At 42.9% G+C, this 20,115-nt stretch overlaps 1 protein-coding gene across 1 annotated transcript in view; it reads left to right on the top strand.

Annotated features, from left to right (window-relative positions):
• FAM13C (family with sequence similarity 13 member C) overlaps nt 1–20,115 on the top strand; it is a 117,276-nt gene that overhangs the window by 65,621 nt on the left and 31,540 nt on the right. Inside the window, exons 9-12 of the mRNA XM_069020359.1 lie at nt 4,883–4,921; nt 9,810–9,866; nt 11,549–11,747; nt 16,286–16,407. Of these exons, the coding sequence (XP_068876460.1) occupies nt 4,883–4,921; nt 9,810–9,866; nt 11,549–11,747; nt 16,286–16,407 (417 nt within the window). The remainder of the gene's footprint in view (nt 1–4,882; nt 4,922–9,809; nt 9,867–11,548; nt 11,748–16,285; nt 16,408–20,115) is intronic.

Genomic DNA, 20,115 nt, shown 5'->3' on the forward strand with positions numbered 1-20,115 from the left:
GTGTGAGCCTGTCGGCTCATTTTAAGACACACAGCAAGATCAACTGAGTGCTCTTTCCCCCAGGCTCCCCCCTCTCAGATGATGTCCTAATTAGGTCACTAAGAAAATCAAAGATGTAGAAACTGGATTGAGGGCTCACAATCGGCTCCTACGTGTAATTGCTGTATTTTAGTTTAATTTCTCCTGAGATGTTTGCTGATGTCTCAGAGAATGTTGCCCATAAAAAGGCAGGCTGCTTGTCAGGAAAGCAAGTTGGTGAACACATGAGTATTTTGAGCCGCAGCGTGTAGCACTCAGTATTTATCACTACAGGAGAGAGCATGTGACTCCTCTCTCACATGGCAGCTCCTTGGTTTATGCCTTACAGATTGGAAAATAGCAAAATACCCTGCAGGATCACTTTTGAAGAAAGGGAAAGGCACTGGGGCGATCCACAGTGCTAATGTTTTGCTGTGGAATGATTCCTGCCCTTATCCTTCAAGCAAATCCTGTGTGTGGGAAGACAACAGACTTGCTGAAGTCAGAAATGAGTTCCTGCTAAACAAAAGTCAGGAGCGTGGCCTCAGAAGTAGCAGTGTGACCTGCCAAGGAGGCATATTCAATCTGCTCCTCAGAGCAGTGGAGCTGACTGTGTTCTGTCCGTGGCAGCAAATGCTGTGCATGCAGGCAGGTGGGACTCGGTGCACCTCCTGGTTGGTACAACTGGAGAGGGGTGAAGGACAGCTGGAGCACTTCAGGGTATTGTTTCTTGGCAGGAGCACCCATGATCCAAGAAAAACAAATTTGCTCAATATTTTTATGAGTCTCTGAGCTCAGCTGGGTCTGGCAGGGATGACTTGACTTCATCCAGAAAGACAGTAGTGGGGAGATCATTCCAAGTTTCCCTTTATTTGGGTAGTGGAACATGAGTAACTTCTTCCCCGAGCTGGAGGGCGTTGCCCTGGGCTCCTCATCCTGCAGTGTGCATCACACTGTGCCTCTCACATCCCTCCAGGGTGCCCGGGGCAGCTCCCTTGTATGGCCTGACTGCACTGCAAAATATAATTGCCTTTGATGCAGCAATTCCAGCACAGGCACTCTGGACTCTGTGGAATAACAAATAATAATAATAAAAAATAGTCTGGCAATAAATGCTAATCACACCCTGTAGGCTTGCCGAGTTTGTCATTAGGTAGTAGATATTACATGCAGAAATACTAACTTTCCCAGAACATTAGAGAGTGTAGAGTTCTTTGTAAATGTAATTTCCCCTTTAAAATTCAGTTTATTTCCCAGTACAAATTCTTCATTATTCTGTAGTTAAGGTTGAAAGGCCTCATCATTTGTCTGAGTCAGAAATGCCCTTGAGAGAAAACAGTCATTTAGTGAAATGAGCAAATTCTGGAAACTCAGGCAAAGGTTCTGTTCTGCAGGTGAACCCAAAGAGCCACAAAACCTGCAGGGATGTGGGCGTGGGGGGTGGGTTTAGACACTTTTTAGACAACTGCAGCTTGGAGAACTTCACTATTCCTCCTTTTTTAATGACATTTTGCTTGTTGTGCTCTCCTGCTCTGCTGAAGCCAGAACTGTTTCTGCCCACTTTTGTCTCACTACTTCTCTCTCCTTTTGCCGTCTTTGTAGGGCACTCACTGCCAGCTAATGCTGTTCTGAGCTTGTGAACATATAATTTATGTTGAATATTGTGTCTGTTACTTGCAAAACCAAGCTGGATGCTGTGATTCCTGTTTCATTCTTCTTCCTGACCTAGCAGTACTTCTCCTGATGATACCAACCAAATAAAGAATGGAATTTCTATGCCAATCTTTTTCAGCCATAAATAGGCAATATATTAGGCAAACTTCCAATTTTAGTGAACAGCAACATATTTCTGAATCTTGGTATCTCCAAAATGTAGGTAGATGTTTTCTTTGGGGATCTCTGACATTTTTGTTGTCAGCTAAGGGCTGTCATGTGATGTTTACATTGGCTTGATCAACATTTGGCAAAAGAGGGTAAGAACAAAACTGGGTATAAAATGGGAAGCTTTTCCACAGAAAAAGTGTTTTTTCATAGACAGGATTTGCAAAAATATGAATCACTAAAACTGTTCAGTAGAAATAAGGAAAAACTGATTTTAAAGCCTTTATTTTCAGAATTTCACAAATACGTATTCTAATGAATTCAAAATAAAAAAATCCTTAAAAGTTTATCTGCTATTCAGTGGGGAATTTCAAAGCTTACTTCACACATAGGTGTAGCTTTATTTTCCTTGAGACTTCATGATGATGACAAGCCTGGCATATCATCTGAATGTGGTGATGAAATACATCTGGCACTGAGAATTTCAGTGTGCTAAAGAGTGATGTTTCATAGCATTACAGCCCTAAATGGCTTGAATGTCATTACTGAAGAAAAGGAGGTAACAGCAGTTTTAGGCTTTCTCTGTGCGTGGGACTTAGAAGGAAGCAGAGATAAAGGTTCAAGCATCTTTGGCTCTCCCTTGTGAGGCCAGAGGCTCTTTGCCTGCTCTGGTCTCACCCCAAGTATGTGGATGGGAAGCACGTGGAAGGAGCTGGGGTCAGCCAATAGGGCCCAAGCCAACATCACTGTTGAAATGAGTGTTTGCCCCTAAAGACAAATTATTTCCTTCTGGTAAAGGAAGAAAAGTAAAGTTATTGTGAGTCTACTGCAGTTCCTCTCTTGTGTTCCCCAGGAGCAGGGTGGCTCCATTTATCTGACTGGGGCATTACTCTGAAACAGGTTCCTGAGCTTGGCTGGACTTTACTTTTGAGCATTTGTTAGTATTATTCCTGTTTGACATGAAATTTGGTTTTTGTTGAATGGTTTCACACCCTCACAAGAAGAGACTCTTCATTTACACTGATCAAGTGCTATCTTTAAAACTAGTGGAAATCTGTGTAAAGAGCTTCCCTAAAGATAGAGCAATCACTGCTCAGCACCAAAGTCTAGACAAACAACAGAAAAGTGATGATGCTTTAAACTTGGTCTCAGTCCAAAGCATCCCTGTCTTACAAACTAATCTTCAATCATGTTATCAGTAATAACATCAAAGCCCTGCAGTGTGTTTGCAATGAATTTGCAGAGGAATAGACCTTAACTTATGCACCCACAAATGGAGAAGTCGTGTTTGTAAGAGCACTCTCCGTTCACTCCCTTTCTTGTGTGAGTGTGTGTAGGTACCCAGTCCTTCTTTAAATTCTACTCTAGCCAAGCAGTGATGCTTATCAGTGTGATTTTGTGATAAAATGTAGTGATTCCTCCATTACACACTTGAAGTGCTAGCTGTGAACCTAGCCTAACCACTGAAAATCAATGGCCAAAAGTCAGGCACTTAAACATTCTGAAATATATAAAAATAATATCACTTATTTTTAATGACACTACTTATTGACCATGTAAATTGAGCTTTTGATTCCCACAACCTCTAGAAGCATACCTTTGTTCAGTTGCTGTCCTGCAAATAGAAGAGCAAATTTATATTTATATATAAATTTATATTTGTATGGTCAGAGCAAAGGAACTGGAAACAGGAGGAGGAAAAAAAAAATTGAAATTTAAGTTTTAAAGCAGGATTTAACTGTTAACCATTAAATTTAGCTTTTCTGTTCACTCTTCTCTCACAAACCCTGCTCTCTGTAGGGCAGAAGTCCCTGCAGACTGGCTGTGATATTCTAATCCCCAGGTAATTCATGCCATTAAACACATTGACAAATATGTACCAATATAAGAAAGAAAATAGCAAGCAGTGTGTGCGAGCAGGTAGGGAGGCTGGGACGAGGTGAAGATGCTTTGTTAGTGCTGTTGGTGAAAGAAAAGCGATTGTCAGGGCTGTGATTCCTGGCTGCCACTGCTGCCTGGGAATGTGTGTCAACACCACGCAGAGGCACAAGCTGCTGCTGCGGGGAGGAGGAGGAGGAGGAGGTGCCTCTCTTTATCCCCGCTCCGCTTGATGCTGGCGTCTCAGAGATGCCTTTATCACAAACAGGAGTGCTCACAAGGCGTTGTTGTCTGCATTGCTTTCTCTCCCCCAGCCCAAACAACAACAACAAAATCCCATCTCTGCTATGTAGCAGTGCGATTATTTGCTGGTTGGTTGTTTTTTGGTTTTTGTTTTTTTTTTTTTTTTCTTTTAATTTTTGCTGCTGTAAGATTTCAGGATGATCCAAGATTGTATTCACTGGATTTGAGGGGTGTTGTTCCAGGGGGAATTCCACTGCTGCCTCAAACCCAGCAGTTTGCAATATCCTGAGCTGACCCTGCTGAATGTATTACATCAGGTCAGAAACACTTTGTTGCAGGAGCACAGCAGTGTATTCCTTTCACAGGAATGGTTTTATCTACTGCTTGCTGTTAGCTTCATAACCTTTTCCTACTTGAACTGTCCTTTCCACCAGATTTTTTTTCGTAGAATGTCTTGGGGTTTGCCCATGAGTAGAGTATGCAAGAGACCACTAAACAAGAAAACCTCCCGACAACTTAGCTGGGCAACCCTATTTCAGTAATAAAACCCCGTGTTTGATGAGCCAATTACGCAGAGCAAACATTTAAAGGATAGAATGCCAAATGCTTGTTTGTAAACCTAAGCTTTTTTTAGCTGCATTGTTACAGCTGTAAAAGATCGTGATCTGAGGTCTACCTGCACCCCTGCCTGAATTCTGAGCGCTGCTGGATGGGCTTTGTGAGTGTTGTAGGACTAATCCCTGTGGTTCCTTGATTATGAGCATGTGCAGAGCAGCCCAAGGTAGAGCCGTGCATGTAGAGCGAGCACACAGAGACGTGCTTAGCAATGCCATGTTTGTGCATGTGTTCCTACAACTGAGGAGGATACAGGGAGCCTGCCTGCCTTGCTGATTTATCTGATGTTTTCTTGTTTCTGTTTCAGCATTCAGGATAAGTCCTTCAACACGACAGCTTTAGCAGAGTAAGTGAACACTTTAAAGATGTCCTTATTTTTAAACAAGAACGATGAGTTTAGGTACTGTACAGAATAATTGTAAGTGGTATGTGAGAAGTCCCAAGCTATCTGTCATATATTTTGATTGTGTTTTCTGTAATCTAAATATATTATTGACTGTATGGGAAGGATTGCATAAAGCAGCTGTCTTTAAATGCTCTGTGACCATTTAGCAGTGAAATACCTTTCTTGGGAGAATATATGCTGGGTGCACATCACACATGTTTAAATGCATGATTTTCAGTGTCGGATAAACCTCCTGTTAAAATATTGCTCCTTGCTGGTACTGATGATCCCGTCAAACACAAGCACGTCTGTTTTCTAAGGACACATGGTCTCTACTTACCACAAGCATTTTTAGGAAAAAAAATTATCAGCAAATATTTAAAAATATATTATTTACACAGGCCAAGTACCAAAGACGTCATTTCTTTGTAATCAATTACATAAACTCTTTAGAAGGCCTTTTGTATATATCATAATCATAAGGATGTATGTGTTGATTTTTCTTGTTGTTTTACAGAGACAACAGAACAGAACAAGGGAGGACATTAGAAAGTTAGAAAGGCAAAGGCTCTAGGAACTATTGCAAATGAAATAGTCTTTGTCTTATTTTAGTCTAAACCACTTCAATATTGGTGTTCTGTCTATTATTATTTTGCATGCTTTTGATTGTTTCAAAAGCTTTTGGGGAGGATTCTGCAGCAGTAAGGTGCCAAGCTGTTTTTCAGGAGGAAAATGATGTATGGATTTGTTTGTATATTAGGTGAGTTTTACACTGCTAAAATGCTCCTAATCTAAACCACTCTGGCTGGACAGTGAGCTGTTTGCTGAGTGCTGTGGGAACAGGGTACATTCTGAAAGCAGGCCAAGTTGTAATCACCTGAGCCATCCCTAAGTGTTGTCATAACCACTACAGGAAAAGTAATATTTCAAAGGGATCTAAGGAATTTCCCTCCCTTATGCTGCTTTGGTTTATTTGCTTATATTTCCTTGTTTTAATTAATATTTAAATTTAGTCACACTTCTTGTGGGACTTGTGATTGGGGCAGATATGGAAAGATTGCACTGAAACTAATAAATCATGGAGGGGTTTTTGTTTGCTTGTATGCTTGTTTGTTTTCATTCCCTGTGTTCCTGTTAGTTAAGTGATGCATTGTGGTCTGTAAAATTCTGGGTTGCTCCCCCTTCACAGAGAAATAGCCAGACAACAGGTAATACATTTTTCATATTTTTTTCTTCTTCCCTTTTCTCTGCCCCTAAGTACATCCATTGTTTCCTGTAGAGATTCCGCTGGAGCGGCTCCCAGGCCTGCCTCATCCCTAAGGTTTCTGGGATCTGAGGGTGATGGCTTTTCTCTGTGGGGGCTTCATGTTAAACCCAGGAGGGTATAAAAGCTAGGAGTGTGATGCCAGCCCTGCCTATGGGGAGATGGAGAGGGGTGCAGGGTTAGAGGCGGCAGAGTGGCAGAGCTGGGCTGGGCCAGGCATGAGGGCTGGATCTCCCTCATTTCAGCTGTTGTTGGTTCTGGTTTGTGGGGTTTTGTGTTTAATCTTATATTTCCAAACAAAGGGGCAGAAGCGTGCTTTTAGAAAACAAAGCAAGTGAACAATGACATCTGAAAAGCGTTGTCCAGTTGAACAAACTTGGTTTCCAGAGTTGCCCTTCCTAGGACTCGTTTGGAGCCTTCCCCCAGATCTTGTTTTTGAGAGCTGCTGAGGATACACAATTCTTACTGATTTCAGCACTCATTGTTTGTGTTGGCCATCTCTGAACACAGATGAAAACAGATTTACTTTTATTTAGCAGAAGAAAGAGAGAGCTTGCCATGCAAATTTAGACATCTTCATTTAACAGTTTCTATCTTTATTTGTGGCAAAGGCAGGGCTTCATGAATGATGTAAAGCCAGTGGCACAGCACTTTCAGGAGCATTTCTCCAGCCAAGGCGAGCGAGTGCCTGGGGGTGCGAAGCTCCCAGCAAGCCATGCATGCAGCCTGGTTTGGGAGCTGTTCACGTGAGCAGCTGAAAGGTCAAATCAGCAAAAGCAAGCAGCTTCCACACTGCTCTGAAATGGCTCCTATGGGAAGGTGAAAATGGAAGAAAGTTAAAGAAGCTGATGCCATTAACCCAGACACCCTGGAAGAGACACAGAGGCAGTGCTATCCGGAGGCAGAGCAACACTCCATCTAGGCTGGGATCCCACCTCTGCCCCAGCTCTGGCCCATGCCATAAGATGGATAATGGATGTGTACTTACTTTTAAGAGCCATATCCATCAGTCAGTAGCTGGATTGGGCACTGAAGGGAAAGGATTATCATCACTGGTTTTGTCAAAAGACAGCTCCTACCCCACGTAAGCTTCAACCCATTTGGATTTCTGACCTGAAGCTGTTGTGGCATATTCTTGGATGGTTTAGGAGTGAGGAAGATGCTGCTGCAGTTTTTTGGTTGGTGGGAACTCTCTCTGCTACGCAGCCACACACTACCAAAAAACCTGCCAAACTCTTGACCATCACCCTATCAATTAAATACAGCTACAGCTGGACAACAAGACAAGTTATTGGTGAGAGGAAAGGAAGGTGTGGATGTTTGTTGTGATATGTGCAGACAAGTGGCATGAACACAGAAGGTGCATTTCTTTAAGAAACCAAGGTAAAACCACTCCATGTTTTAATGATGGATATTTGCACTATATCAAAAATTCATCTTTTTAAAGGTCCTGCTGTGGTCCTAGCCTCAAGCACTCTTGTGTGAGTGAGCTCTCAGCCTCCTGGTTATTATTTATTCTTGCACAGACAAAAATGTCTGTTGGAAATTTTAGAGTGTGTTGCTTCTGAACTTCCTCATGATCTTTTAAATTTTGTGATGGTCATTGTATTCTCTGATTCATTATTGCTTATCTTTCCTATCTACTGCCATCCAGTTACTCAAATACATTTTGTCAAACTCACTTATGTTGTTTATAAGTTGTGTCTTGTTTTATGACTTCTATCAGTTGCTGGATGCTGAGTTAGGACTTCTGCTTCTCGAGATCACCTCCTTACAGCCAGCTCAGCTCCCCCAGTTAAGGAGTGTGCTCACACAGACTGGGCTGCTGGGCTTGTGCTCAGCCATCCTTTGTTCCTCCAGAGAGTGTTCCCCATTGCCAAGGTGGTCCTTCAGCACTGAAGGCTGCCAAGTGAGGTGACTGGTGAGAGGAGGGGGGGAGGGAAATTGGTGGCAGAGCTGCTTCCTCCCACTTCCTCTCTCTAAAGCACACGCAGGAGGGAGAGTCTGTCCCTTTAGGGAATCCCTGGACTTTGCTGGCCATGGCTTGGCCCATGGTGCACACCCCACCTGGTGGCACCTTCCCCTTCTCCCGTGTCTGTGCTGGGAGCTCTGTCCATCCAGCTCCGACCTTGGCACTGTCTCCTCACAGTGCATTTTTTTCTATTGTTTCCTGCCTCTGAAATATCTCATCTAGTTCTACAGCCAGGATCCTGGTTCCTTCCACCCTGGGCTTCCTTATTCATACCCCAGTGTGTCCTGTGCTCACACCTTGCAGGGATAGGCCAGAGGGGAAGGTGTGACTGACATCCAGAGGCAACCAGATTTCTACAGGGAGTTTATCCATTTTGCACATCAACCCCTGTCTTCCACCCATCTCCCCACTTTGCCATGTGGGGAAAGCTGCACTCATGGCAGGAATATTGTGTGATTAGAGGGATCTGCCACTGTTGTTCTATGCTCCAGTTGTGAGCAGCAAATTCTTTCATGCATATGCTGATGTATTCAGGAAGTGTAAACACTTGAGTGGCCCTTTAAATATTTTCTGCTGCAGTCTGGCTTTTGATATAGACACCAGCAGAAGACTGGTGGGAAAGAGGAATACATTAAAACTCTTGCCATCAAATTGTAATGCAGAGCTATGAATGTGTCACTTAATGTACTGTTCTAAGTGGGGCAGTTCTCCCAAAATTTAACAAGTCAGCGAAAGTACAGGCTGCTTCGCCCATAATGAAGAGATTCCTCTGCCAGAAAACTTCAAGGGATCCAGGCCTCCTTAGTGTCTGTGCCCTGTGAGTATGAACTGAGGGTGAGGAGAGGGCCCCAAATTTACCCCAGCAATATCAGGCTGGGTGTTGGCATATTTTAGGAGTGCATGCTTAAGGATGCATGTTTGATTGAAGAAAGACTGCTCGTGGGCTTTGCAGGCAAATCATCCTGCAAAGTTCAGCCGTGCAGCCACAGTGTCATGTTCAGCTCTCACTGGTCATGCTTTAGCATATTTACTCAGACTTCTTTTGATTAGGCAGCCTTAGGACAATTCTGTTGTTTGTAACTCAAGGGGATGTAATTGGTTATGATTGTTCAGGCATCTTAAAAAGTACTGCTAATTCACTTTTTAAGACTAGCTCTCACTTCATAATTTACTTGGGGATTCTTTTTCCTGCTGCACAAAGGGTGACTGCTCTATGATAGTTAATATTTTTGTGAGTTTGAGAGAAAAACATCCTTATTTGTATCTAATTATTTTTGTATCTAATTATTATTATGTGAAGTATACTATAAGCAATTAGAATACAGAATTTCTCGTAATTTTACCATACTTTTTATGGTAACATCTGAACTCCTTGTAATTATTTCCATTTGTCTGAAAATGTTATACCAAACTGTGCACACTTAACATCTCAAACCCTCTTCTTCCTCTGAGATTTAGATTATCATGGAGCAGCTATGGCATTAAATGACCCTAACTAAGCTGTGAGGAGAAGAAGAAATGTGTTTATACTTTGAGCTGCACTGTCATGTTATTAAAAGCTACATTTCTGCAGCTGGCAGAAAATGAGCAATTATCTTGTATTCATTTTCAAGGTGTGACGGGTATTCAGACTCTGTGCATGAAGATCAAGCAGGCAGTTCCAGTCCCAGGTATTCTCCTGTAAACTTTGTCTGAAATCCATTGGCAGCAAATGAAGCCGTGACTGCTTCTGTTAAATCATTAGAAAGAAACCTTTCATCTCAAGTGAATGCAGAATTTCTGGGGTATTCCTGCAAAAGCTGTTAGTATTTCTGGGGAATGCATAGTTATCTTGTATACTTTTGTGTGATCAATATGATTAATTACTGTTGTTATTATATAAGTAAATATATTATGGTCTTTATTCTTAACTTCACATCATACTCCTGTCATTCAGATGCAGCTCTTACGCTTATGCACTGGATTTTACTGTACAGCAGCTGATACAAAGCAGTAATAAGCAGAGTTTTGCAACTGTGCAAGGATATGCTCATTGCTGAGTGTGTCTGGGAAAACAAATCCTTCCAATTGTAATTTAACAGAAGTATTCTTGAGGCATGCCTCTCTCATGGCCATGTTAGCACATATTGATTGCTAGGGTATGCAGCTTAACCTTTCAGGAAGATTTTAAAATCAGATTATACCTTAAAATTAGCAGAACTTTTGCACATTGTTGGAGTGCCCATGGGCTTTAAAAGCTGTAACTATAACAACTGCCTTGGGGCACACTTGGAGAAGGCATGGGCAGCAATGGTATTCAACTCCATAGGCACCCTGCAAGCATCCATCTGGATGCTGATGGGCCACAGATGGAAAGTGAGTTTGGCAGCTCAAAATCGTTAGGAGAAAACATTGAACTAACAAGTTATGCTTTCTGAAAAAAAAAAATCTCTGGGGGATTTAATTCAATGGCCCTTGACTCCCTCAGCTGTGGAAGTTTCACACCAGGAGAGAGGTCATCTCTCAGCTAACCCTTAGGATGTTGCCAGCTGAAGCTAACATCTGAAATCCCACCTGAAAACTGAGCTATGGCCAGGGATTTTGGAGCAGCAATGCCGCCCAGCTCGTGCTGCCAACTCATCAGGCAGCCTTGCCTTCTGCATTGCGGTAACTTCATGGCGCCGTGGAGATGCTCCCGGCAGAAGGCACGAGACCAGGCTAAGGCTGCAGGGACTGGGTGTGGATGAGTCCCCCTGGAAAGACCTTGTACCTTGTAGTCTGGGTGGGGATTGAAAATACCTGTCCCAGATCCCCGATTAAGCATCCATGAGGAACAGTGTCTGTTTAAGCCACCAGGTGTGCTCTTACACAGGAGGAGGTTTTCTCCAAGCTGGGAGCATGATACTTGTCCCTTCCAGCCAAGCACATCTCCGGCTGTTCAGACCATACTTTGAACGGCTCGCTCCCTCCTTTTGTCCAAGGGCCCTCAAAGCCAGAGACTGTCAGAAGGGAAGTGTGCTGTAGGGAGGATTATTCTATGTGATGATATTTTTGTGAGATTATAGTTTACTGTGAATCATTGGGTGGGGGAAGTCTTGTGCATGAAGAAGACAGTTTCAGATTTTATTTGGGGAATGTGTACTGTGGGGCTCTAGCCCAAGAGTGCCTCTAAAGCTAACATTTAAGTAGCTCCACAGTTGAATGTGTAATAATGCTAACACTAGTTTAGATCCATTACTGATGTGTAGACCACTAAACTTAGTAAAAGCAATACGCCATGAATAGCTAGGAACTTGTTGCTCTTCTTCTTTCATAATGTTTTGACAGGTGTCTGAAATCTTGCCTGATGCATTTCAATTTTATTTTCTTACAGAGACGATGATAACAAAGAAAATTACCCGGACAACTCTGCTGGCTTAGAGGAAAGACAGCTGCCTTTGCAAGACACCCAGCAGCACAAGCAGCAGGCTGTAATTGACTGCACTCTAAAGCCTGAAATGGGCAACTTAAAGCTGAGGAAACCGAAGCCCATTGCAAAGCTAGAAAATGGAAAAAGCCATGAGGAAAGTCAGGTAAAGAATTAAACTTAGCAGGGATCGGTTTGTGGCACAATGTCTGAGCAACTTTTGAAATGCAAAGATGGACTCCCTGGTAATTCATGTGATTTGAGACCCCACAATAATCTACCCTGATTTCCAGGGACCTGCAGACTGGAACCTTCCTGTAATAACAGACAATTTCTTCCAGCCAGGGAATTGCAGGGAGGGTTGTGTTGCAACTGCTTTCAGAAGTGAATGGAGAGCCTAGCTGAAGATGTGCAAATATTTCTCTTTAGTTTTCCTGTGTTTCCTTGCACCAAATATAAAAACTTGGTAGCTGCAGCACTTGATTAGACAGCTTCTGTTTTGTTTGTTTGATCAAGGATCTCTTGCACTGGCATTTTGGCTGCCAGTAGAGAGATTTTATAGTTTCCCTTCATCTTCTGTTTTCTCATATTTAAATAGTAAGTCTGTAGCAGTGCTCCCCGCCCCCATCTTCCTAGGCTGAGTTGCAGGGAGCAGAACCATAACTTTTGTAAAGGGTGTAAAGGAAGAGTAGAAATGAGGAAGCTTCTGCTGCTGTCTCTGGAAACACATTTGCAGTGTTGACTCTAGAATTACCCCTCTCAGCAGCTGCTGAAAATGCCTCTGTTCTTCCCTGGTGCTTCCCAAGTCATGTTGGATGTGTGGTGTAAGGGGTAGAGCTCTGATTTAACCCCTCAGCTGGAAACATTCTCATATCCAATATTAATGTTGGTAGATTTGTTGTTCAGCAGTAGGCACAAGGCCTGACATCTGTAAGTACAGATGTCTGTGTTTACATAAAATTGTGCATACCCAAATACAGATGTCTGTGTTTCCAGCTCTTTGATGTATGATGTATGTGGCTACTTTTTGTCTCTCCTCCCTTCTCAGTTGTGGATAGAAATTTACAAAGCTCTTTCTGAAGTGCTTCAAAGCCATCATAGACTAGGATTTATTTTGGACCAAGTTTAGAATGGGATTTCATCATTTTAGACAGAATGTCTTACCTTCTAAGTGAGAGCTATCCTTTTGAATCCCTGAAGGAAAATGAAAAGCAAATGGCATCCCAATGGCATCACAGTCTCTTTCAGAATATCAATGTCAAACTCTTGCCCTAACCTTCCTGCCTGTTCTTCTGGAGCTCATCCCAGAGACGAAGCAATAACTGTTTGGTTCTTTTTTTTGCAATTGTACTGCATTACTAGGAAATATTATTTAACCTGCAGAGAGATGAGGTGTGCATGTTTATGAGCTGAACAGAAAAAATGATGGGAATTTTGCCCTGTGAAGAGCAAGTGGAGGCAGATCAGGAAGAAGAGTCATGAAGAAGAAGTAAACAGGGCAAGGTCTGTCTCGTAGGTCATCTGTTGCTTTTTCAGCCTCTTCAGAGCCTCCTGTGTATGTCTTGCCTGTACCCCTCATCCAATGAAAGCCAACACAGCACAGATTTGCTGCTCTGTGACATTTTACATGGCCCCAAGGGGTTAACTGGAGATGGTGATATTCTTTCATGGGAAACTTTTTGAGTATATAATTAGACTGCCATAAAATACTAGTGCAACTTAGGTATGCAGCCTCTGGAAGGAAAAACAGTGCCAGGCAGATAATTTTCACATGACTCAAGGGCTTGAATTAGGAAGGACAGAAGTGATGGAACACTGTAACTACATGAACCTTCCTTGGTGAAACCCCTTGCCACCAAGCAATTTGCAGGGATAAATGATGTGCTCCCACGCAGCTGATGCCCATGTGACAAACAGCATTTGATGAGCACATGCATTTATGAAAGAAAAGCATGATGCACTGTACATCATGATTAAACTGTTCATCCTTGTTTTCCTGGGATTATTGACAGAGTGCTTTTCCAGCAGTCTCCTACTTCCCCAGCCAGACTTCTCAGTGGCATCAGAAACAGGGACACCAGAGCAGTGACAGAGTCTCTGATAAAGGTGTTGCTGATAAGCCAAGGAACTGTTTGCTATTCACTCCTATGTGTTACAAGCCCATGAGTTGCTTTTACAGAGAATTGTCCCTTTAAAATTGGAAGAGGCTATGGGGAGATGAGTAAGTTTGCTGCATGTGTTGGAAGGATTAAAGTCTGTTTGGATGGGAACCATTTTCCTGTGCCTTTCAGTTGTGAGAATCCAAGGGGTTTCCATTGCAGAAAGGTCCCTGAGGGAACAGAGCACTGTGATCAAGTAGAGGAAGGATGGCCATCTTGGGGATTTTGAGCTTCACAAGGCTTTCAGTCAGCTGAAGTGTGATTCCTGTGCCTCTGATATTTTTGGCACAAGTGTAGCACTGTGCTCATGTGCCCTAGGTCTTCATGAAGAAAAGGTTATTAGATTTACACTGATGATTAACAAACCCAAGTGTAATAAAAGAGCAGCATCAGGTGACTTCACTTGACCACTCATCAGATGGCAAAATGCCACCAGAGTAAAGCTGTACTTTGCATGTTGCCTGCAGTTATTTCCATGGGGGCAGGAGCTGGCTCTGGAAGCACCTGTAACCTTTCCAAACAAAGTATGGGAAGAGAGGGGGCTGCTGGAATGCGGCTGCACCGCTGCACTCCAGCTATTTGGTTTCATCTTTCCCATGCTTCCAGGAGCTTCCTTAGCAATTCTGTAACACTAATCTATAGAAAATCAAATTAATTAGGATTTATTTGACTTCAAGAGGTGAGGAAGCATATGTCCAGAACATACTCCAGGGAGTCAGGGTGAAAACAGATGGTAGGGAATAGGAAGTCATGGTCAGGAACAGAAAATCTGCTTTCCTTGCCCAGTCCTTTCTCCTGTCACTCACCTTTGGTGCACAGTCATGAACATAGATTCTTAAATGAGTCATCTTCAAATTCCCTATTGATACTGAGACATATTTATAAAAGGACACTAAACTAATAGCTAATAGGCAGAGACAGTAAAAGTTCAGTTTTAAGGTCTTATAATCAAGGTAAATAACTACAAAAATGAAATGGTGGCTTGACAATCAGTGCCTAGAGATGAGAATGCTGAAAAGTGCTGAGTTAAGTTTAGTGTTTTGAGTATAAATGAGTGGGAAAATTGCTTGGGTGTCAAAGAACTTCCAATAACTTGACACTAAAACTGTGATTTTAAGTGTACAGTAATCAAAAACTGGAGGTGATGTTGACACATCAGCTGCACAAACCCGTGAACTCATCAGGCAGTCTGCAAGTTTTGCTTTGGATTCTGGGTATACTCTCTTTATGTTTGTTATGATGCAACTTCATTGTAGAAGTCACCCTCTTTAGTGAAAAAGAAACAGAAATGCAGTAGAAGATGGGACTCTGCTGCTGGTGCCTGTGACACATCAGAATTTCACTGCTCTTTAGAAAGAGGTTCCATCGAGGGTGTTTCCCTGGTGTTACTGGTTAACACCCTAATGACATGATTTATCAGCAGCAGCAGGGACATAAAAGAGAAAAAAAACAATACATAAGCAACCCGAAACCACCCAAGTCCTCAAGCATCAAGCCTGCAAGCAAGGGTTCATTGCCAGCACATGCTCTTGTCCTCAGCTTTCCCCATCATCCAGCAGAAAGCACCTGGAATTGCCCTGTTCTCTCTGCCCTGCAAGTTCCCATCTGAACAATCCTATCCAAACTTCTGACTTCCATGCATCCAGCAAAGCTTTGGAACTGCAGCAAGGTCAGGAACATTGCTTTACCAGGGAAGGGAAGTCTGTTGTTTCGCAGAGCACATTGGGTTTTAATTTTTTTAACTATTAGACTAAAATATTGGATTACAAAAGTTAATAAAGATGTAGGGAAAAAGTCTCACTTTGATTATCACATTTTCAAAGATCTCCATTAACTTATTTCATTGCAATGCAAGGGAAATATTACAGCCCATTCTATAGGTAAGGAAATTAGGATGTGCCAAACGCATCTTGTCACAGCCCTACAACTGGTTTTCAAAAGCTTCGAGTTAAATGGATACTTTTTGCATTCCTATTCTTTTACTCAGTTTTTTGGACTAAATTGCCTTTTTTATTTTCTGTGTAGCAGATTGGGTGATGTGACTTTTTTCCCCCTCACTGCCTTTCTCTCCTCCCAGAGTAACACTCCATTCACAAAGCTACACATATTCTAGGGAAGGGAAAGAGGAAAATGGTTAAACTTTACAAATCTTATTTAAGTGAACTGCATTTGCCTTTGTCAGCCAGAATTTTTTTTATGATACCCAAGTAATAAAATCTTACTGACATGTGAGTAAATAATTTCTAATGTATTCTGTGTATAGAACCTCTTAGCTCTGAAGCTGACATCTGTTATTTAAGTAATAAACAGAAAATGGGCTACAGTCTGCTTTTGTTTTCCAGTGAAATAACATACTACTTTGCTTAGAACCTTTTATCCTCTGTGTCTTCCAGTTGTTTCCAGATTATTACCAAAAAACAGCAAGGATCCACAATCAGTATCTGGTCTCACAGAACAATTTTTTTCTGAAGCAAAATATTCAGCTAAGATTGGATTGGTACTGACAGGGAACATTCAATTTTTGTTTTTTTTCCTCTTTGTGCAGGAGCTGGAGTGTGCATTGCCAGGCCTCTCAGAGTGGCAGGGGAAGGCTGCATCCTCAGCTAATAACTATGCACAGAACGTGGCTTTAAAATGCCAGGAAGCAGTCGTGAGATTCCAACCAAGGTAAGCCTTGGGATAACACAGCACATTTCACTTCTGATTAACTGTAGGAAAGGCTAATTCATTTGCTGCATTCTGCATAAAATATTCAGACTCCTGGCTCTCCTTGGCACTTGTATTCTATATTTATATGTCTAGGACTGTTTGGAGAAAGAGGAAGGGATAAAGATAAGAATGCAAATTTCATCATTCTTTAAACCCCTTACATCTGAAGCAGAAAGAACATCCTCAGTTTAGAAACTTCAGTTCCTCTGTGCCAAGTTTCAGAAATACTTCTCCACATCTTTTCTTTTCCCTCCAGTGCTCAATTGCCTCTGTTTCTCAGAGCTGCATTCTCATTGTGAAATGGGAATGGGAACCTTCACACCTGATTATATCAAGGGTGTCTACTGATGTGTAGTTTAGAACTCTGGGTGCTTTGGCAACTGTGCTTGTTCCAGGGCTGGGAAGGGCACCGTGTGTTCAGATCAGGCATTAACCAAGTCCTGATGGCAGGTAACACAGCTGGTGATGAAGTAACTCAGTTCTGGTAAATATTGGAAGTCAGAATTTCTATCCTCATCCTTCATGGCCATGCAAAAGGCTAAAAATGGGGTTTCAAATCACTCAGCTGACCAGTGAAGGTGTGTCCTAAAAAATCTGGGGGCACTGCCTTACAAATTGCCCATGCTCAGGTGCTGGTTTGGCTCTGCTTTTCTGTGCACAGAGTTTTTGTCAGGTGAGCCAGGTCTCTGCTCTTTGTCATCTGTCTTGAGGTGCATGACAGCCTTGGTACTCTGTGGCAGTCTCTGGCTCCCTTTGGAGGGTCTGGAGCAGCAGCAGTCCATCCCAGGGATGCTCAGTGGCTCAGGGCACAGCTGGTTGATGGCTAGAACTCGCTGGCTCCGAGGTTTGTTTGCAGTCAGGACTGGGACAGCAGTGACAGCTGCTGTCCAATGGCACTTTGGTGCTTTATGTGACATGTACTGGTTGCCTTCTCCACAGCTTTTAGGAGGCAACATTATAAATGATCTTAATTTGTGCTCTCAAAGGAAGGTCTAGCAGAATGAAAAAGCATTTAATTAGCTTGGACAACGAAGTGCTTTTGCCCTCCAATGCTTGTATGTGCAGTGGGGACTGCATCTCAGGAAGTGTTTCTAATTAGGAAGCCTGCCTTCTCTTTTTTTGGCATTCCTCATGTGAGGAAAGAATCCCACGGATTTCTTGTGAAGAGGAGTTTACTGAGTGTGGTACCAGAGAGTCAGACCTCCCCAGTGGCTCTGCTGGTGGGATGTTTGTGTACGGGTAGGTAATAAAATAACGGGTTAATTTTGAAAGGAACGTGATAAAAGCACACGGACTTAAACACTAAGAACCAGAGTGGGGTGTGCATGAGTAAAACAGCAACCACAGCAGAGCTCCCCTGTCCACTTCAGCAGTTTGGCCTTTGCAGTTTGCCCAGTATTAAACTATTGTTTACTATGCTGTTTATTCTTGTTTGACACCACGGTAGCTCCTTAGAAAGCCTGCTATCCACAAGGGCGAAATCTGTTAAATAAGGAACTTTAAACATAGAGTAAACAAGCAATAAGGCGTGGTCTCTGGCCTCACGTACACAATGCACTCTTTATTTATTTCAGTTGTCTTAACTGTCCTTGAAAGGACACTCCCACCACCCAGCTGTGGCAGGGCACTTCGAAGTACCCGTGCTGAAGTTCCCAGTTTCAGTCTGAGGGTTGCTGTGTCTGGTAACTCCTCCTAAGGGTCACCACCAGCTGCCCCCTGCCTGTGCTCTCAGGTGGCTTTGGCAGGGCCAAAGGAGAGGAGGAGAGGGGGACACTGCTGCAGGGGTGCCCCTGGGCAGGCTCTCTCTGTATATCAGATGTGTAGGCAGAGGACAGGAGAAGAAGGATTTATTTCTGTCTCAGATGAAGGATCAAGGTTGATTGTTTGTAGTGCAGCCTGTTGGTACTTCTGCTTTAACTTAGCTTCTACAGGGGGCTACAACCTCTGCCATTTGTCTCATTGGGTCTAAAGGTCTCAATACCTCCAAACTCTACAGAGGTTTTTTAAGAAATCTGTTCTGGTGAGTGTGAGGCAGCTAAAAACCAGATCATTTTAACTTGTCTAAATATGGATTAAAGACTGCTGAAATACGAAAAACCTTTCAGTACAGTCCCTGTTAAGCAGAGAAATCTAAGTTTAGGGTACTCTAACAAGGGATGCTCATAAACAGATGTGTGACAGAGAACAGAACAGGCCATGTAAGAGCAACAATCCACAAAAATATGACTTAGAAGTGTGGATTGTTTCTTTGAGGGGGTATTTTGATTTTGTGGTAACCACTGCAATAATAAAGGAAAGATTTTGTGGGATTTGAGGAAAATGGAAGAGTAGACTTGGTGAGGAGATTTGCAGCCAGAAGAATGAGGGAATAGTGTCTTGTTTTTGGCTGAGCTGTACCTGCCTTGTGAAGCAAGGATTTCAATCTCAAGAGGTGTTTATCATGTATCAGCATCAATTTAGTAGATGAAACGTCATCTGCATGGAAGGAAACATTTTCATTTCATTTCCAGAACATGAATTTCTAATACTATTGCCAGTGATTACACTGAATACCACTCTGGTCATTGTGTGTAGCTGGGTTTGGATGGGAGTGCAGTATAATCTGCACCTTTGGTAGATAAAAGTTATGTGCAGGTCCTGGGAACAAATAAAGGAATTGCATTTTTTTTTTAAAGAGACTAGAAAAGCTGGTATGGAACAATACACATGATTACAAACAGCTGCTCCTGCCAATTCCCTTCTGAAAGGCAATCAGCAAAACTGGAGTGGGCTGCAGGCTGTGTGCAGTTACCTGAGCAGAGCCTGGTGCTTTCCTCAGATGCCTGCTACAGAGAGAGGAGGCTGAGACAAGGCACTCCTGGGCAGTGGGAAGGTCAATGCTTCAGCGAAGGCTGCATTTCAAGTCAGTGTGGAATTCAGAACTACACTATGGGGTGAAGTTTTCTGCCAAAGAAAAATTCCTGCAAGTTCCCCATCTTCACCATTCCCCAAATAAATTGGGAATGAAGTGGTTTCATTTAACAGGACTTATCTGGTCCCAGGGTTGATTCCTATTCTGTGATTCTGTAATTCTATTTTTGGCAGAGGCTGTAGAGTGGCAATTATCAGACCTATGATTGTTCTGTAGGAGAAGTGGAAATGCTGGTAGCTCTGGGCTGCCCTGGATCTTGGGGTCAGCCAGAGTCTCCCGAGGTTTCTGTGCCTCCCTGAGGGGAGGCCAAGCTCTAGCAAGGCTTTCAGTATTTAAGTTTGCAAGTCAAGTATCTTTTGAGACCACAGTTCAGGTGGGAACTCTGGTGGTTTCCAGGCTTTCTGCTGAACAGCTACAACTCAGGAATGAGTGGGAGGCAGCAGGGAAGCAGCAGAAGTGCTGATGTCCCCATGCAGACCCACGTGGGTTGAGAGGCTGCATTTCCTCACCTGCACAGGCAGCCAGGTGAGCAGGGAGAAAGCTGGGAAATGATTGACTGGTTCCTAAGAGCAATTTCTTCAGAAATGTTGGCATTAAAATACTGGTATTTATGGTTCCAGTGTTACTTGTATCAAGGCGTGGAAAAGTCTCTGAGCAAGCTTTTGGGCTGAAATGCAATTAAAGAAAAAAAAGCAAAAGGGGGGATGGGGAGAGGATAGAGGAGCAAGAAAAGAGCAGCTCTTGCTGCAGCCCCA

Source organism: Aphelocoma coerulescens, chromosome 6 (genome assembly GCF_041296385.1).
Source record: "Aphelocoma coerulescens isolate FSJ_1873_10779 chromosome 6, UR_Acoe_1.0, whole genome shotgun sequence".
In the NCBI taxonomy this organism is placed as follows: domain Eukaryota; kingdom Metazoa; phylum Chordata; class Aves; order Passeriformes; family Corvidae; genus Aphelocoma; species Aphelocoma coerulescens.